General features: G+C 38.4%; 3 protein-coding genes across 4 annotated transcripts; 1 reads left to right on the top strand and 2 right to left on the bottom strand.

Annotated features, from left to right (window-relative positions):
- Nucleotides 1-1,228: 1,228 nt before the first annotated feature.
- LOC122256236 (uncharacterized) lies at nucleotides 1,229-8,302 on the bottom strand. 2 transcript variants are annotated; one of them, XM_043020778.2, is made up of 16 exons: nucleotides 8,232-8,302; nucleotides 7,278-7,336; nucleotides 6,220-6,323; nucleotides 5,530-5,588; nucleotides 4,967-5,276; nucleotides 4,463-4,507; nucleotides 3,790-3,858; nucleotides 3,465-3,502; nucleotides 3,151-3,234; nucleotides 2,810-2,842; nucleotides 2,571-2,630; nucleotides 2,325-2,375; nucleotides 2,119-2,169; nucleotides 1,886-1,926; nucleotides 1,676-1,720; nucleotides 1,229-1,299 (listed from the first exon to the last, which is right to left on the bottom strand). In XM_043020778.2, exons 3-5 carry the CDS (start codon nucleotides 6,225-6,227, stop codon nucleotides 5,164-5,166), a joined length of 180 nt encoding a protein of 59 aa, XP_042876712.2. In that variant the 5' UTR covers nucleotides 6,228-6,323; nucleotides 7,278-7,336; nucleotides 8,232-8,302; the 3' UTR covers nucleotides 1,229-1,299; nucleotides 1,676-1,720; nucleotides 1,886-1,926; nucleotides 2,119-2,169; nucleotides 2,325-2,375; nucleotides 2,571-2,630; nucleotides 2,810-2,842; nucleotides 3,151-3,234; nucleotides 3,465-3,502; nucleotides 3,790-3,858; nucleotides 4,463-4,507; nucleotides 4,967-5,163. The 2 variants fall into 2 exon arrangements, with proteins under 2 accessions (XP_042876712.2, XP_086410147.1); XM_086554021.1 differs by lacking the exons at nucleotides 7,278-7,336; nucleotides 8,232-8,302 and adding an exon at nucleotides 6,579-6,624.
- Nucleotides 8,232-11,542, bottom strand: LOC147468406 (tRNA N(3)-cytidine methyltransferase METTL6). Its single transcript, XM_086554020.1, has 10 exons — nucleotides 11,426-11,542; nucleotides 10,574-10,615; nucleotides 10,348-10,402; nucleotides 9,933-10,113; nucleotides 9,746-9,827; nucleotides 9,484-9,645; nucleotides 9,146-9,378; nucleotides 8,871-9,040; nucleotides 8,558-8,621; nucleotides 8,232-8,302 (listed from the first exon to the last, which is right to left on the bottom strand). Exons 4-8 carry the CDS (start codon nucleotides 10,109-10,111, stop codon nucleotides 8,878-8,880), a joined length of 819 nt encoding a protein of 272 aa, XP_086410146.1. The 5' UTR covers nucleotides 10,112-10,113; nucleotides 10,348-10,402; nucleotides 10,574-10,615; nucleotides 11,426-11,542; the 3' UTR covers nucleotides 8,232-8,302; nucleotides 8,558-8,621; nucleotides 8,871-8,877.
- Nucleotides 11,543-11,911: 369 nt separating this feature from the next.
- On the top strand, nucleotides 11,912-15,212 carry Hsc70-3 (heat shock protein 70 cognate 3). The gene is made up of 3 exons (XM_043020775.2): nucleotides 11,912-12,004; nucleotides 12,877-13,001; nucleotides 13,119-15,212. Exons 2-3 carry the CDS (start codon nucleotides 12,880-12,882, stop codon nucleotides 14,959-14,961), a joined length of 1,965 nt encoding a protein of 654 aa, XP_042876709.1. The 5' UTR covers nucleotides 11,912-12,004; nucleotides 12,877-12,879; the 3' UTR covers nucleotides 14,962-15,212.
- The last annotated feature ends 579 nt before the right edge of the window (nucleotides 15,213-15,791 follow it).

The raw sequence follows: 15,791 nt of genomic DNA, 5'->3' as shown, positions 1-15,791 counted from the left end.
CGAAATATTACGAATGGCTAGATTTTTCAAGTAGGGATATCTGGTGATGACGTGTCATTTTAGGGACATGTCGATAAGTTTCATTTGGTAAATATTTGTCTCGTCTCCGCGCCGTCATGGCAACGATGTATGTTGGCATATTCGAGGAAAACGGATTTTTTTCATTCATCTGGTCTTGTAACCAATTGCGGCCTTCTATTATAATGAAAGGGTGTGCTCTACTATCCTTAAGACAGCTCCAAAAGTAATTTTATCAAAGTGCTATTGGCGAAATCTGGCAACAATATCCAGAAAAATGCAGATGGCCGGCCTCTAGTCACGTTACTAGGATAGCGTCAGCCCGATTATCAATTATTGTAATTTCAATGTTGATTATTGGGTATTATCTGCTACGTATAAAGTTTACCCGTCATGAGAATACATGAAGCGGCCTTGGAAATTATCGTACAACTGGTAACTCATCTCAGTACAAGTACCTTCATTTCCGTTTTTTCCCCATTCCACTCGAAAGGTAAATGAAACAGTTCAATGTCCTCTATGTAGGCTGAACTGGAATCATACAATAGGTATATTTCAGTAGATATTGCAAAATATCAAGTACCAACAAATCTAGCTTTTCAACATTTGGCCAGGACTTGTCTAAGCATTTTACACCGAATAGTTTACAAGAGAAAATCTAGATTTTTTAGTGGTCAAAGTGGCAAACGTTAATATTGCTATTTACATAAAATTCAGCTCACTATGATCAAGATATATTTCTGGTTTTGTTATTGGTGGAACAGTGCAAGATATTTCGGTAGTGTATGCAAGGTTGGGGACATGTGCCGACCTTTGCCCGATTCATCGAATAGATTATTTCTTCGTGAGAAATTTGGCTGTGTTCAGAGGGGCAAGCTTTGCGCGACAACGATCGCCGTGTAAATTGCATCACACAGGTATCTTTAAAAAAGAACTAATACCAATCGAGACCACCTTTAAGTTCTTGACAGTACTCAGATTGGCAGTACATTTTGCTATCTATGTACAGGATTGGTGAAGAACCAATTGCTTTTTGTTTCATTACTTGTTCATTACTTTGTGTACTTTCCGCATGTCTTGATTTATTAATAACCATTTAGTCCATGCTATATTGAACGTTTGAAGATATTCTTGCTGAATAGTTATGATGAGTAACTGGATTTAAGAATAATTTTGTTCAGGGTGTACAGAGGATTAGGCAAAAACCAGGTTTATTTATTGTTTTTATTATGGTTTCACTTCATCTTCATTAAGTAGGTCTCTGCTTACAGGCCACAGGAACTGAAAAGTATAAAAAGTAAAATTTAATAAAATTCAATTACAAATATAATTCCTATGTAAAAATCTAACCCCTCAGCCGCACGGTACAGGATCATGCAGGAAAACCGATCATGTAATCCCAAAACTGGTAAAGTGGTACCAATTGACCATCAAGCAATGTATACGATTTAATGTATTATCCGAAAGATATCGGAGCATACACTATATCCTTTAAATTTCTTGATATACAATGAAGTCCCACAAAACCTGGTTTGAAACTAGAGACAGGTTCCTCCCATCATTAATTAAGTATCCATCATTGGTCTTTCTACTGTTAACCTGGTAGATTATAAAAGGTTATATGCATTTACTATAAAATGTTGAACAAAATACTTACAATAAAATAATTCAGGGGTCTTGTGGCCATGGAAAATTACAGAACCTGTAAAGAAAAGGTTTGTGTTCAATAAAACAAAAAACACAAATTGAATTCCTAATGCATTTGTTTTCAGAGGTAGTGACGAGTTATTTTCATAAATAATCAGAATATTTAAAGGTTATACATCATGAAAACAATATTAAAGTTTTCAAATAAAATTATGCTTACCTGTACTTAATTATTATTCCACATTGTAGAAGTTCCAAAACCTGCAATGATAAAAAGGGTAATTAGTAATTTTTTTTTTTTTTTTTTTTTTTTTTGCTGCTGCTGTGGTTGTTTATCTAATCAGAAGTAGCTAGTAGTGATCAGGAATCACACATTTATAGTTCATCATTTTAAAAGCTTATTAGAATGGCACATACTTTAAATAAAAACATGAATCTACCTTTGATACATACCCTCTAGTGCTTAATCAGCATTGGCCCTTCAATGCTGTAGTGGCTGTCCAGCTGTAATACATTCATTAGATTATTCTAAATGGAAACACGAAATTTCCACCTTTTGTAAAGCATATTCAGATATAACATTAACTTCACACAAAATCAGAGAGTACACTAGGGATCATCATTTTATGATTAGACAAGCGACCAAAATATGTACTCACCTGAAAGAAGCAAGCAGCCAACTTTTTTTTTTCTTCAATGGTACCGAAATCCTGTAAAGGGACCATCATTAGATTCACTCTTTTTAATATAACCATCTTGTTTATCTTTCTTATTCAGAGATCTTGGTGGGAAGTAATCATCTAAATCATAAGTAGCAAATAGTGTCATCATAAAACTTAAGATAGCTTATTCATGAATTATCCTCATCATAAACTTGTATAAATTATTTTCATATTTTTACACACCTGACTAACTCCTTCCAAGGAAACCAACACTTGCACTATATTTCAAGTCTCGTCGGCATCCTGATTGGAGAAATTGAAATTAGTTTTGCCGCATATTCAATATATTTGAACATTTTTTTCCCCAATTCCTCAGAGATCTTGGTGGAAACTAATCAGGGATCAGAAGTAGCAAAAATTATCATCACAGTAAGTAGAATGACAAGATAGAACTGTATAAGTTAAATGAAAAATTTCCTTACCATTGGCCAGATTTGTCCAATCAACTACCGAATCTGTTGGGCAGGGGTGGGAGAGAAAAAAAAAAAGTGAATTAAATTTGTGAAAAATCACTTTAAATTGGTTAGATCTTTGAAGACCTCAGATCTTGGTGGAAGTAATAGCTATCATTATCTATCAAATACTTCAATATCATCATAAACAATTACAACTAATAAAGTACTTTTAAAATAATCCCTTCATGTTCCTAGATCTTGGAAGCAATAAAATTAAAGCGAGGTAATCAAAACGTGGCAGGAAAAGTTTGGTTCTAGTTTAAGAGTACTTTAAAAGAGAAAGGAAAAACGAAAAAACGAAGGGTTACCTTAAGGATGTACTGATTTAAGCCTTTCAATACAGACTATTTCAGAACATCTTCCACACAGATGCTACAACCAGTCTGCCATCACTGCAAGGCAAGTTTTGGAAAATCAGAAAAGGTTTTAAGCAAGGACAACTTGCAAGCCAATTTGAAATTATCAGTCCAGCATAGGTTTTCTGCATATTTTCCTCCGATCTGGTGCCAAAAAATTCATCATATTCAACTATTTTCAGTAAACTTTGGGTAAATTATCTTTCAACCCGGTCTATATTTACAGTTTCTATTTGCAAACAAAGTTAACAGCATTAAACACTTACTTTTATCAGTACTGGCTGATCAAGCACATTTCTGCAAGCTGGAATAAATGAAGACTTGGATTACAAACAAGAAAAGTTTTCAAAACCATGTAACAATCCAGGGTTAAAACTCAGTGACCACGAAAGTCATCCAAGAATACTCAGGGATTAGTATAGTTTATACATCACTTTGAATATCAGCTGAATCTATGCAGGCAGTCTTGGAAAGAAAGGGACATGGCTCCAAAACATTACCTCACCCTTTGTTGCCATTATATTGCCATTATCAGCAAGTACAACTTGCTGTCTCAGTTCCTATATGCTCCCAAAATGAAAGTTTGCATACCTTTTCATATATTTGTTGGCTTCAAGTGCAGCCTGACCTATCATCTAGCCATCTTTCAGGAAGAGTTACCTGAAATAAAGGAATAAGGTTTTAAACACAAATCTACAATCTGTCAAATTAAAGTAGTCTGAAAGTTAATGTATCTTTCCATAGTGACAAGTAAAGACTTTCCCAACCTGTCTCACCAAGGAATAGAAATTGCTCTACTTCCACTTTCGGCGCCATATTAGCAGTTGCAACCAACATGGGTTCCTATGGGAAGGTATTCAATCACCTCTCGGGAAAGGATTTCTACTAATGGGAATAATTGAATTTAATACTTGATTGGTTTTGAAGGTGTAAAACTAAAGCATTTTCAAGTATTTTTGTTCCAGATTGAGGCATATTACTTTTAATTGAAAATAATGTAATCATTTGGAAACAAACAAGAAGCCAAGGGCTTGTTTACAATTGCACTGGTTGGTATCAATCAACTGCATATTACACAAGAAAGTCTATTCAGCTAATCACTTAAAGCCAAAATAGTTATCCAATGTAACATTTCTTCCTTGAAGTTTATTTCATGGTGGTTGTATCATGCATTTCAAATAAAATTAAACGAAGGATTGTGTCAAACCTCCTAAAAGGTTTATTACCCATTAGCAACATTCTATCAAAAGCTTAAGTTACTCACCAATAATCAGGTCCAAAAGCATCTCCATCACCAAGAGCACTCAGGCTGTAAAAAAGGAAATTCACATTACATGTCATAAATGATTTACCCCCCAGAAACAATGTCAACCAAGAACTATGTGCAATGTGTGAGGTGTGGTGTGGATAGGATATAAAATTTAATTTTAATTTTAGCATATCAAATACTTGTGTAATTTTCTTGTCCCTAATCCGATTGAGACCAAAAGTATGAGCTAACTCCTCATCTCACCCTTGGAAAAGGTTTTCTTCTGCTTCCACTTGACGGCCAGAAGGGAACATTTTCCTTTCTGGTGCTTTTGGGAAGGTAAGTCTTACCAGCCAATCAAATTCATATAAAAATCTACCAATAGTAACATACTAAGCTACTGCAGCATGTGATGGTAGCTGCTCAACTTGGAGCAAAAAAAAAAAAATATATATATATATGATTCAGGTTTCTAAAAGTATTAGAAATTAAAAGGTATAGCTGCCACTGCATACTTACATGTTTTGTTGCTGCTATAAACATTTCCAAGGTAGGTTATCTTGGTTGCTTGATTAACCCATTAATGACAGGGCTATTTTGGCTCCAAAGGGTTGAAACAGGATATTTCACATGCATAAGCCAAACACCTTGGGTCAAAGTGTTATACGCCCAATCACCAGGGGTGCCAGCCATGAGGATAGCCATGACGTAATATCTCATCCCTGGCGGCTGATGTTGCCACCACTTAATATCTTGTCACCCACTGTTAAGGGATCAAGTCCTCCTGATATGCTTGGGTTACCTCTGCCATCATCTTTGAAAACCATTCCTGCAATACACAAATTAGATGTAACAAGTTGTATCAAATAAAGTTACATCAAATAAACCAATCTAATAATCAGCCAGTTTCATTTGTCCCTCTTTCCATTGCGACAATCAGCACTTTTAACTCATTATCTCACCCAGGAATAGGAGTTGCTCTCCTTCCTCTTTCGGCACCGCATTAGCAATAACAACTAACATGGTTTCCTATGGGAAGGTACTCAAATTCAAAAACTTGTAGGTTATATACTGTTACGTACCTTTCCAAATGTGCAGTAGTATACTTGGCTCGTGCATCATCTTGCCTCTGAATTGCTTTCTGAAATAAGAAATGAGAAATGTAAACATTAAATAATGATGGTAAACAAACCAATTTTTTCCACTTCAATTATAATTAGCATTTTGAACCTGTAGCACCCTGGAACAGATTTACTTCTGCCTCCCCCCTCCCCCCCCCACACACTAAATACAATTACAGCCACTGTCAATAACTACTGGAATTTAAGTATCTACCACATTCAAGTTTATATTGTAATATGTATATTAAAATCCAATTTGTAATTCAAAACCCATACCAAATATAGCTAATAAAAATTGATTGTCCCTAATCCGATTGAGACCAAAAGTATAGGCTAACTCCTCATCTCACCCTTGGAAAAGGTTTTCTTCTGCTTCCACTTGACGGCCAGAAGGGAACATTTTCCTTTCTGGTGCTTTTGGGAAGGTAACAAAGGCTAACAATATTCTAGCCAACCCAAAAACAATGTGCTCAATACTTTTATCCAAATTGACTTCAGTATACAAAGTACTTCTGGTATGTGATGGTACTCTGTTGATATTCATTAATTCCCCTAGGAATATCAAACTTTACTCAAGATCATTTAAAACCTTAATTTGCATTTTTCTACTGGGAAATATAAGTAGATCCATGTATAGCCGTCACTGCATACCTGCACATTTCCTTGCTGCTATAATAATTTCCAAGATTCTTGGTTGCTTCACTCAAGGAGTCCTGATATGCCTAGACCATCTTTACCATCTTCAAAAACCATTCCTGCAATACAAAAATTAGATGTTAACAAAGTTGTATCAAATATAGTTATATCAAATAAACAATCTGATAATCAGCCAGTTTCATTTGTCCCTCTTTCCATTGCGACAATCAGCACTTTTAACTCATTATCTCACCCAGGAATAGGAGTTGCTCTCCTTCCTCTTTCGGCACCGCATTAGCAATAACAACTAACATGGTTTCCTATGGGAAGGAACTCAAATTCAAAAAACATGCAGGTTATATACCATTACATACCTTTCCAAATGTTCAGCAGAATACTTGACTCGTGCATCATCTTGCCTCTGAATTGCTTTCTGAAATAAGAAATCAGAAAAATGTAAAACATTAAATAATGATGGCAAACAAATCAATTTTCTCCACTTCAATTATAATTAGCATTTTGAACCTGTAGCACCCTGTAACACCGATCTACTTCTGCCTCCCCCCCCCCCACTAAAAACAATTACAACCACTGTCAATAACTATTTGAATTTAATTATCCACCACATTGTATTTCCTTGCCAATTAACGGAGCAATTTGCTCCAAAGATAATTATTTAAAGCCTTATATTGCATTTTTCTATTGAAAAATATAAACAGTTCCATGTATATCTGCCACTGCATACCTACACATTTTCTTGCTGCCATAAACATTTCCAAGATTCTTGGTTACTTCACACAAGACTCCCTGATATGCCTAGACCATGCAATACACAAATAATGTAACAAAGTTGTATCAAATATAGTTATATCAAATAAAATCTGATAATCAGCCAGTTTCATTTGTCCCTCTTTCCATTGCGACAATCAGCACTTTTAACTCATTATCTCACCCAGGAATAGGAGTTGCTCTCCTTCCTCTTTCGGCACCGCATTAGCAATAACAACTAACATGGTTTCCTATGGGAAGGAACTCAAATTCAAAAAACATGCAGGTTATATACCGTTACGTACCTTTCCAAATGTGTAGTAGTATACTCGGCTCGTGCATCAACTTGCCTCTTAAGTGCTTCCTGAAAAAATAATAAATATGTACAGACATCAAAATTACAGCAAACAATCTCTTTCCCCACTTTTGTTGTAATTAGCCTTTTTAAACTTATCGCCTTGGAACACTTGCCTTTGCTGCCCTACAAGCAATTACCACCAATATTAACTAAAGGAATTTAATCTTCAATATATGCTAATTTGCTTATATACTGTAAGGATGACATTAAAATAAGGCTACTTGAAATTGCAAGCAATACCAACCACAAATATATAAATGGCTTGTCCCTAATCCGATTGAGACCAAAAGTATGAGCTAACTCCTCATCTCACCCTTGGAAAAGGTTTTCTTCTGCTTCCACTTGACGGCCAGAAGGGAACATATTCCCTTCTGGTGCTTTTGGGAAGGTAATAACTGCCCAACAATAATGTTGAAGTTGAAAATTGAAAAATTCAAAGACTACACCTTGGACCCAATATTTGATATTTTATAAAAGTACTCACTGTATGGCAAGGTTTCCCAAGCAATGGAGCTGAAGAGTAGTTATACAAGGACTGATTTCACTTTGGTTTTTAAATACATTAAAAGTAACCTATCCTTAAGTCACACTGAGCAATGTCCTGTATGCACATAGTTCATTTGTCTTGACATTAGTATTCACTTGTAAACACAAGTACAAAGACCTCCGAGTATCTCCCCATTGAATTGGGTGTGTGAACAGCACTGAGGCCCAGCTCGGGTAACAAGCTCAAGATATCTTGCTGGGTGATGCTAACCAGGAGTGGCATTATGCATGTGAGCACCTAATTCAAATCAAATGTTATGACCTATTCATGTAGAACTTTTAAAAAGGCCCTTTCAGCATTAAAAACTATAGCTAGATTGACAAATCTAAACTGAAAACACATGATACTGCTTACCTGCATGTTCTGCTCCTGTAGCTACAAAAATACCCGGTCATCTTGACTACTTGCCTCCATCATAGGGTATCCTATAAAGGATAGAATGGTATTAAATACGGCAGGTAGAATTGTATTAAATATGGCAGCTAAACTCAATTTTAAGCTATAAATTTGTTTGTCCCTCTTTCCATTGCGACAATCAGCACTTTTAACTCATTATCTCACCCAGGAATAGGAGTTACTCTCCTTCCTCTTTCGGCACCGCATTAGCAATACCAACTAACATGGTTTCCTATGGGAAGGTAATCTACATACAGCAGTCAGCCACATTGACAGTTACATACCTTTCTTCCAAAAAGTACAGGATTATTACATCTTCAGCCCAAACATGACTGCTAAAGCAGTATTCTGAAAAGAGAAAAAAAACAAGGGATTTACAAATCATGAAGATTTGTCAGATTAACTGTCAAATTGTTGCCCATTTTGTTCCTACTTCCATTGAGACAACTGGTAATTTGAACTGGTTATCTCACCCTGGAACAGGGTTTACTCTACTTCCTCCTTCGGCGCCATATATGCAGTTACAACAAACATGGGTTCCTATGGGAAGACCACATTATTCCAGTAAAGCAAGAGAAGGTGAAAACAAATACCAACCAGTAAATCATTGCTCAGGCTTCACAAATTTTGCTTGTATGAAGATCCTTTGGGCATCAATGCCTTCCTTTTTATTGACAGTTTGCCGTGTAACATAGGAATTGCTCTCCGTTACAAATCCTACACTCTCGAACAGCTGGGCAAGTTCCTCTTCAATGAAGTAATAAGCCCTGGGGGAGGAGGGGGAGATAAATCAGTATTTTGTATTCAACTTTGTGAATGTACAACTCACTATTTTGGGAGATTTAGATCTAAACCAGTCAACATATACCAACCTTGTGCCATCCTGTCGTACATACAAGCGCTCTCCAAGTTTGCTTCCTGGCCCAAACCTGAGCATAGCCATGTCATACAAGCCATAATCCCGGACCAACACCATGCCTCCTGGTCGCAGACAACGGTACAAGTTTGAGATGGCTGCTTGGAATTTGTCAGGATGTATGGCCGAAAGGACAAAGATTAAGCTTATAATGTCAACACCTTGGCCCGTCTTTTCAAGCAATTCATCCTGGAAATGAATATGAAAATTAATACCAACATTATTGAATTCCAATAACACCATATCTTGCATAAACTTTCAAAATATATCCATACACTCCTTTTGCCAACTCACCTGGGTAATGTCACACTGAAATGCAGAGACTTTTGTTTCATCATACATGGGATGGCTTTCCACAAATTCAATTGCTCTGGGGGAGAAGTCACAGGCATACACAAAGAGGTTCAAGCCATCTTCCAACAATGGGTAGAAGAAATTTCCAACTCCACAACCAACCTTGAATAGAAAAAAAAAATTAGTTCCTGGAAATTCAAATCCACACCCAATAGATATCCATAACTCGCACCACACATAGATGGCCAAATTCATTACTCACCTCTAACAAAGTCCTTTTCACCATCCCATCTCCAATAAGGTCTTGAAACTCCCGTGTTGTCCAATGTCGATCCTTAAAAAACCTGCAATGGAATAGTATATTTTTCAATCAAGTGAATTTAAACTTAAAAAATAAATATATAAAAATAAAGATAAAAATCATTCCTCAGAACTAGCTCTATACATACCTGGTTTCATTACGCTTGTAGAACTTGTCCCAATTTTTCCCCGCTTCTAATTCTAGTTTCTTCTGCTGGAAGACCGGCAGCAATCCTCGCGACTCCTGCCTTTTCAATCTCTCCACCTCCTCCGAACTCAGGGAACGGAGGTGGTGGCCAAGCACACCATTTCCTTCTGGACACGTCATAGCTGGTGCTGTTCAAATGGTCAGATGTAATTTAGAGAATTACAAGTTCAGAAGTTTTGATCATCTACAATAATATTCATAGTAATCACTGGATTTTATATATATACACATTTCTTTCTTCAGTGGTACATTTTCTAGGATTCCAACCTATATTTATAGTTGGATAAGATCTATTGGAGATTAAAAAAGAAAAAAAGGGAAGGAATGGAAGGGCTTATTACAACAATGATACTCACCAGCTTTACTAAAATGTGGAAGGCTTGATCTGCATTTCCCCCCACACTAGGTTATCTATAAATAAAGAAAAATAAAGTTACAACCTTGCATTCTTGCTAATTTAGACAAGAACACCAATATACAATCAGCCCGAAGTATTTAACATTATAATTCTATATGGCACTATGATTTCATCATTATAATTTAGTTAATGTACTTTATGCAATTCAGTAAAAATATACTTGCCTTAAGTATAGCATCTTCCTGCTTTGAGAGGTTAGTGAACTCCTGAAATACAAATGAAAAAGTGGTTATATAGGAAAAATTGGGTCACTTTCCTAAAATGCAGCTACAAATTCAGCCCGAAGTATTTTACATATTAATTCAATATGGCACTATAATTTCATCATTAAAAAACACTTACATAGAGATAATGGAAAAAAATCAAGTTGTTACAGTTAAAAGTTGGAAAAATAAAGATCGGTGATTTCACCCATTTACATCTAATTTATCTATAACAATGAACATACAAGACCGTACAATACTACAGGATTTGGAATACACGAGACCACCAACCATTACGGTAGTCGACCACGTGGTACCTTCTACACTTGAACTAATAAAAAAAAATATACTATAGCGTGGCCACACGATTTAATAGGTTTTATTTACACTTCATGTAGTAGTAACTGGGCACTGCTAATATAAAACATGATATAATGTTTGATACAATGTTAAAATGTTTGTAAAGAGAACACGCTGTCGTGGTATATATATATATTTTTTTTTCTTTTTTTTTACTTTTGGGAAAAAGAATTCACAGCAAATTGTAATACGAATATTTTAACTACTTTAATTATGTCGCCTTTTAAAAGCTTCGGCAATTAAACGGTATTCTACATCCTTAATAAATGCTCTAATAATAGCATAATTAGCCGCTTGAAGACAAGATCCACGCATGGATACCTTAGCAACGGAACATTCATTTCGTAATCGTTAATCATCGACCGTATGGGAACACACTTCCCCATGACGATAACTAGAACACCTATCAAACGTGTTAAACTACTAGTAAGGACACGTGTACAAGCAACTTACCAATAGAATCTCTAGAATTCTCGGGAGATGAGAAAGGGAACTTTCTCTTCAGCTTGCTAAGAGTGAGTGGACGATCGTCGTCGTCTTGCTGACGTCACTTCCTCGCTCGCACCCATTACATGCCGCGCGCTCCCTGAGATTCGTTATCAAACATCCATTTTTCCTCATCTCTTTATAATTAAGACAATACTTTACATAGATATTATCTATATTATAATATTGCTTATTTCTATGTCATTTAAATCAAATATAAAAATGAAGCCTCCTGGGAAAATAGTAAAAGGCGGCCGAATGAACCGGCAACTCATCCTCTCCGATCTTGGAAGACGTGTACCAATGAGAGCGCCGGACTTGGTGTGACGTCAACCAATCGAAATTCACCCAGTTGTACCACGTGGTCTAAACGGACCAATCAGAGAGCTCCACGAGACTTTGCAGACGATACATGTATCCCAACGCAAGCTTAGGACGCCGAGTGTCATTCACCGACAGAGGAAGAGAGGACGTGTACTCAGTGGTGTTCTGTGATTACTTCTAGTGGTTGAATCGTTTGATTCATATAGTGGGTCTTTACACGACGTGAGTATTAGTGCAATGTAATTAGTTATATAGGGTTGATATTGCAAAGGTGGATATATACACATTTAATGGGAGAATTAGGTTAGACTGTCAGGGGAAGATTACCGGCATCTCTCTCTTAGGGTTTCAAAAAGTTAATATTGATGTATGTGTTTATCAGGATTTTAATAACGCTATTGCATATGCTTGTACGTTGGTTTACATTCATGTTTATTGCATAAAATTACTTAAATTACCTACGGGGACGAGGGGCGGGGTGTGGGCGTAGGCAGATTCGAGAACCTCCTAGAAATATCGTATTTCCGGGTCTAGTCCCTTTATTTTCGCTTTTTGAATAACCTACAAACTTTTCTAAACCATGTTCAGCTGTTTTTAGATGTTTTTATATTCGATCGAGTGTTTAAAGTGGTAAATATGTTCGAGTTGGAATGCACCGGCTTCACCTGTCAAAGTCATCACTCATCACTTAACCTCGGGAGGAAGATTCTCGCGTACATAAGCCTTAAGGTTAACCCCCCTCTAAATTACTAAGGTAACATATGTCGTCGCCGCCTTTTCATGGCAAATGACAGCCGGAAGTTCAAAAACCCTTATGTAGGACATGTGACGTCAGCAGGTGGTCAACATAACGGGATAAGCGGCGGTCCTCTGGGGGCGTCTGGGAGGCTCGGGTGGCAGGCTGATTGTCAATGTGTCGGTTTTGAGAAACTTTTTGGATTTTAGAAGTGGACTAAGGCATAAAGATAATTATATTTTGTATAATGGCATTTCATTAAGCGGGATAAATATAGTTATAGTTGTTAAACTGATTTGTACTTACTGTTATGACTTGTTTTATTCTTGCATTATTTAACTCTACTTTTCTCTTGCAGACTATGAGGTGTTGGACTGCATTAGCGGCTATTGCCGCGGTCGTGGCAGTGGCTGCGGCGGCGAAGGATAAGAAGGAAGAAGTTGGAACTGTCATTGGTATCGACTTGGGAACAACTTATTCATGGTAAGTTTACTCATTGAAGATTATTCAAGATAGATAATCATACGTTTTGTGGCACCATATTGCAATTTCATAAAACTTTTTGCAATATTAAAACCGATTTCTCTTCCTCCCATTTAGCGTGGGTGTGTTCAAGAATGGACGAGTGGAGATCATTGCCAACGACCAGGGTAACCGTATCACTCCCTCCTACGTCGCCTTCACCGCCGACGGCGAGCGTTTGATCGGCGACTCTGCCAAGAACCAGCTGACGACCAATCCCGAGAACACTGTCTTCGACGCCAAGCGTCTCATCGGGCGAGAATGGACCGATAAGTCCGTGCAGCACGACATCCAGTTCTTCCCCTTCAAAGTAATCAACAAGAACGACAAGCCTCACATCAAGGTCGCCACGACCCAGGGCGAGAAGGTGTTCGCCGCCGAGGAGATCTCCGCCATGGTGCTGGGCAAGATGAAAGAGACTGCCGAGGCTTACCTGGGCAAGCCCGTGACCCATGCTGTCGTCACCGTCCCTGCCTACTTCAACGATGCTCAGCGCCAGGCCACCAAGGACGCTGGTATCATCGCCGGTCTCACCGTCATGAGAATCATCAACGAGCCCACCGCCGCCGCCATCGCCTATGGCATTGACAAGAAGGACGGAGAGAAGAACATCCTCGTCTTCGATCTGGGCGGCGGAACCTTCGACGTCTCCCTCCTCACCATCGACTCCGGCGTGTTTGAGGTCGTGGCCACCAACGGAGACACTCATCTCGGAGGCGAGGACTTCGATCAGCGAGTGATGGACCACTTCATCAAGCTCTACAAGAAAAAGAAGGGCAAGGACATCAGAAAGGACAACCGTGCCGTGCAGAAGCTCCGTCGTGAAGTGGAGAAGGCTAAGCGCTCCCTGTCTGCCAGCCACCAGGTCAGGATCGAGATCGAGTCCTTCTTCGAGGGTGATGACTTCTCAGAGACTCTCACCCGTGCCAAGTTTGAGGAGCTGAACATGGATCTCTTCAGGTCCACCATGAAGCCCGTGCAGAAGGTGCTGGAAGACTCTGACCTCCAGAAGAAGGAAATCGACGAGATTGTGCTTGTCGGTGGATCCACTCGTATCCCCAAGATCCAGCAGCTGGTGAAGGAGTTCTTCGGTGGCAAGGAGCCATCCCGAGGCATCAACCCTGACGAAGCTGTAGCTTATGGTGCTGCTGTTCAGGCTGGCGTTCTGTCTGGTGAGGACGACACCAATGACCTCGTGCTGCTTGATGTGAACCCCTTGACCCTTGGTATTGAGACCGTAGGTGGTGTCATGACCAAGCTGATCCCACGTAACACTGTCATCCCCACCAAGAAGTCCCAGATCTTCTCCACTGCCTCTGACAACCAGCACACCGTCACCATCCAGGTATTCGAAGGTGAACGTCCCATGACCAAGGATAACCACATCCTGGGAAAGTTCGATTTGACTGGCATCCCCCCAGCCCCCCGTGGCGTCCCTCAGATTGAGGTAACGTTCGAGATCGATGCCAACGGTATTCTGCAGGTGTCTGCCGAAGACAAGGGCACAGGCAACAAGGAAAAGATTACCATCACCAACGATCAGAATCGTCTCACTCCCGAGGATATCGAGCGCATGATCAAGGATGCCGAAGTTTTTGCCGATGAGGACAAGAAGCTGAAGGAGCGAGTGGAATCTAGGAACGAGCTGGAATCCTATGCCTACAGCCTCAAGAACCAGATCAATGACAAGGAAAAGCTTGGAGCCAAGCTTTCCGATGAAGATAAGGAGAAGATGGAGGAGGCCATTGACGAGAAGATCAAATGGCTCGAGGACAACCCTGACACAGATGCAGAAGACTACAAGGCCCAAAAGAAGGAGCTTGAAGACGTTGTCCAGCCAATCATCACCAAGCTTTACCAGCAGAGTGGCGAAGCGCCTCCTCCTGCAGATGATGAGGATTATGAGAAGGATGAATTGTAGATTTTTTATAAAACGGGGGCATTACATGTACCATAACTTATTCTCCTTATGTACGGGAGAGCATATTGCATGGAAAGGATAGTTTTTCATCTTCATCATGTTAATATAGTACTCAGCTAGTTGTCATCTCATCAGTGTGAGAGTTGGGTAACACGGAAAGTATTTTTTTTCTGTATGTTTCTGCACAATTTCATTCCAAGTGTGAATGCAAAAGAATGTATGGTTTCTATAATAAATATAAAAAGACTTAATATATGTATTTGTATCCTTGCGCAAATTATGAATAATTTTAAACAAAAAAAAATTGGATACCATATTACTGGCTAATGTAAATACTTATATTAATGGTTTTAATTAAAAAAACAAAAGTGGTATAATACGTATCGGCTCTAAACCTATAATAGAACCCTCGTTAGAACGAAACCTAATATTGCATTTGTTAGCGGCCCAATCATGAATTGAATCAAACCTGAAGTAACCTGTTGGAGTAACTCCGGCTGTCTAAATCTTGCACACAGCTTGTCACTTTATATAAGAATAAAAATTAAAGGAAGAACAAACTAGACCAAAAAAGTAAACGATATTAGAATTTACGATTTATTAAGCGTGGCGTGAGGGTTCATTTGATATTTCCGAAATAGTTTTTTGCAACAGCCTATCGTGTTGACTACGACTACGGAGTTTCATAGATTTCCTTCGGGAAACGAACCTCCTATACGAGTTATAGTATGCTATATTTCAAAAAAATGCATATGGAGTATGTATGGGAGTAGTCTTTTATTCTATCAACAAAAAGTATTAAAATAAGCCGCTAAGGATCAAGTTAATGT

This window comes from Penaeus japonicus, unplaced genomic scaffold (assembly GCF_977035675.1).
Source record: "Penaeus japonicus unplaced genomic scaffold, GWHDUDI00000001_assembly GWHDUDI00000029, whole genome shotgun sequence".
NCBI lineage: Eukaryota > Metazoa > Arthropoda > Malacostraca > Decapoda > Penaeidae > Penaeus > Penaeus japonicus.
This window is presented reverse-complemented; position numbering and strand designations above follow the sequence as displayed.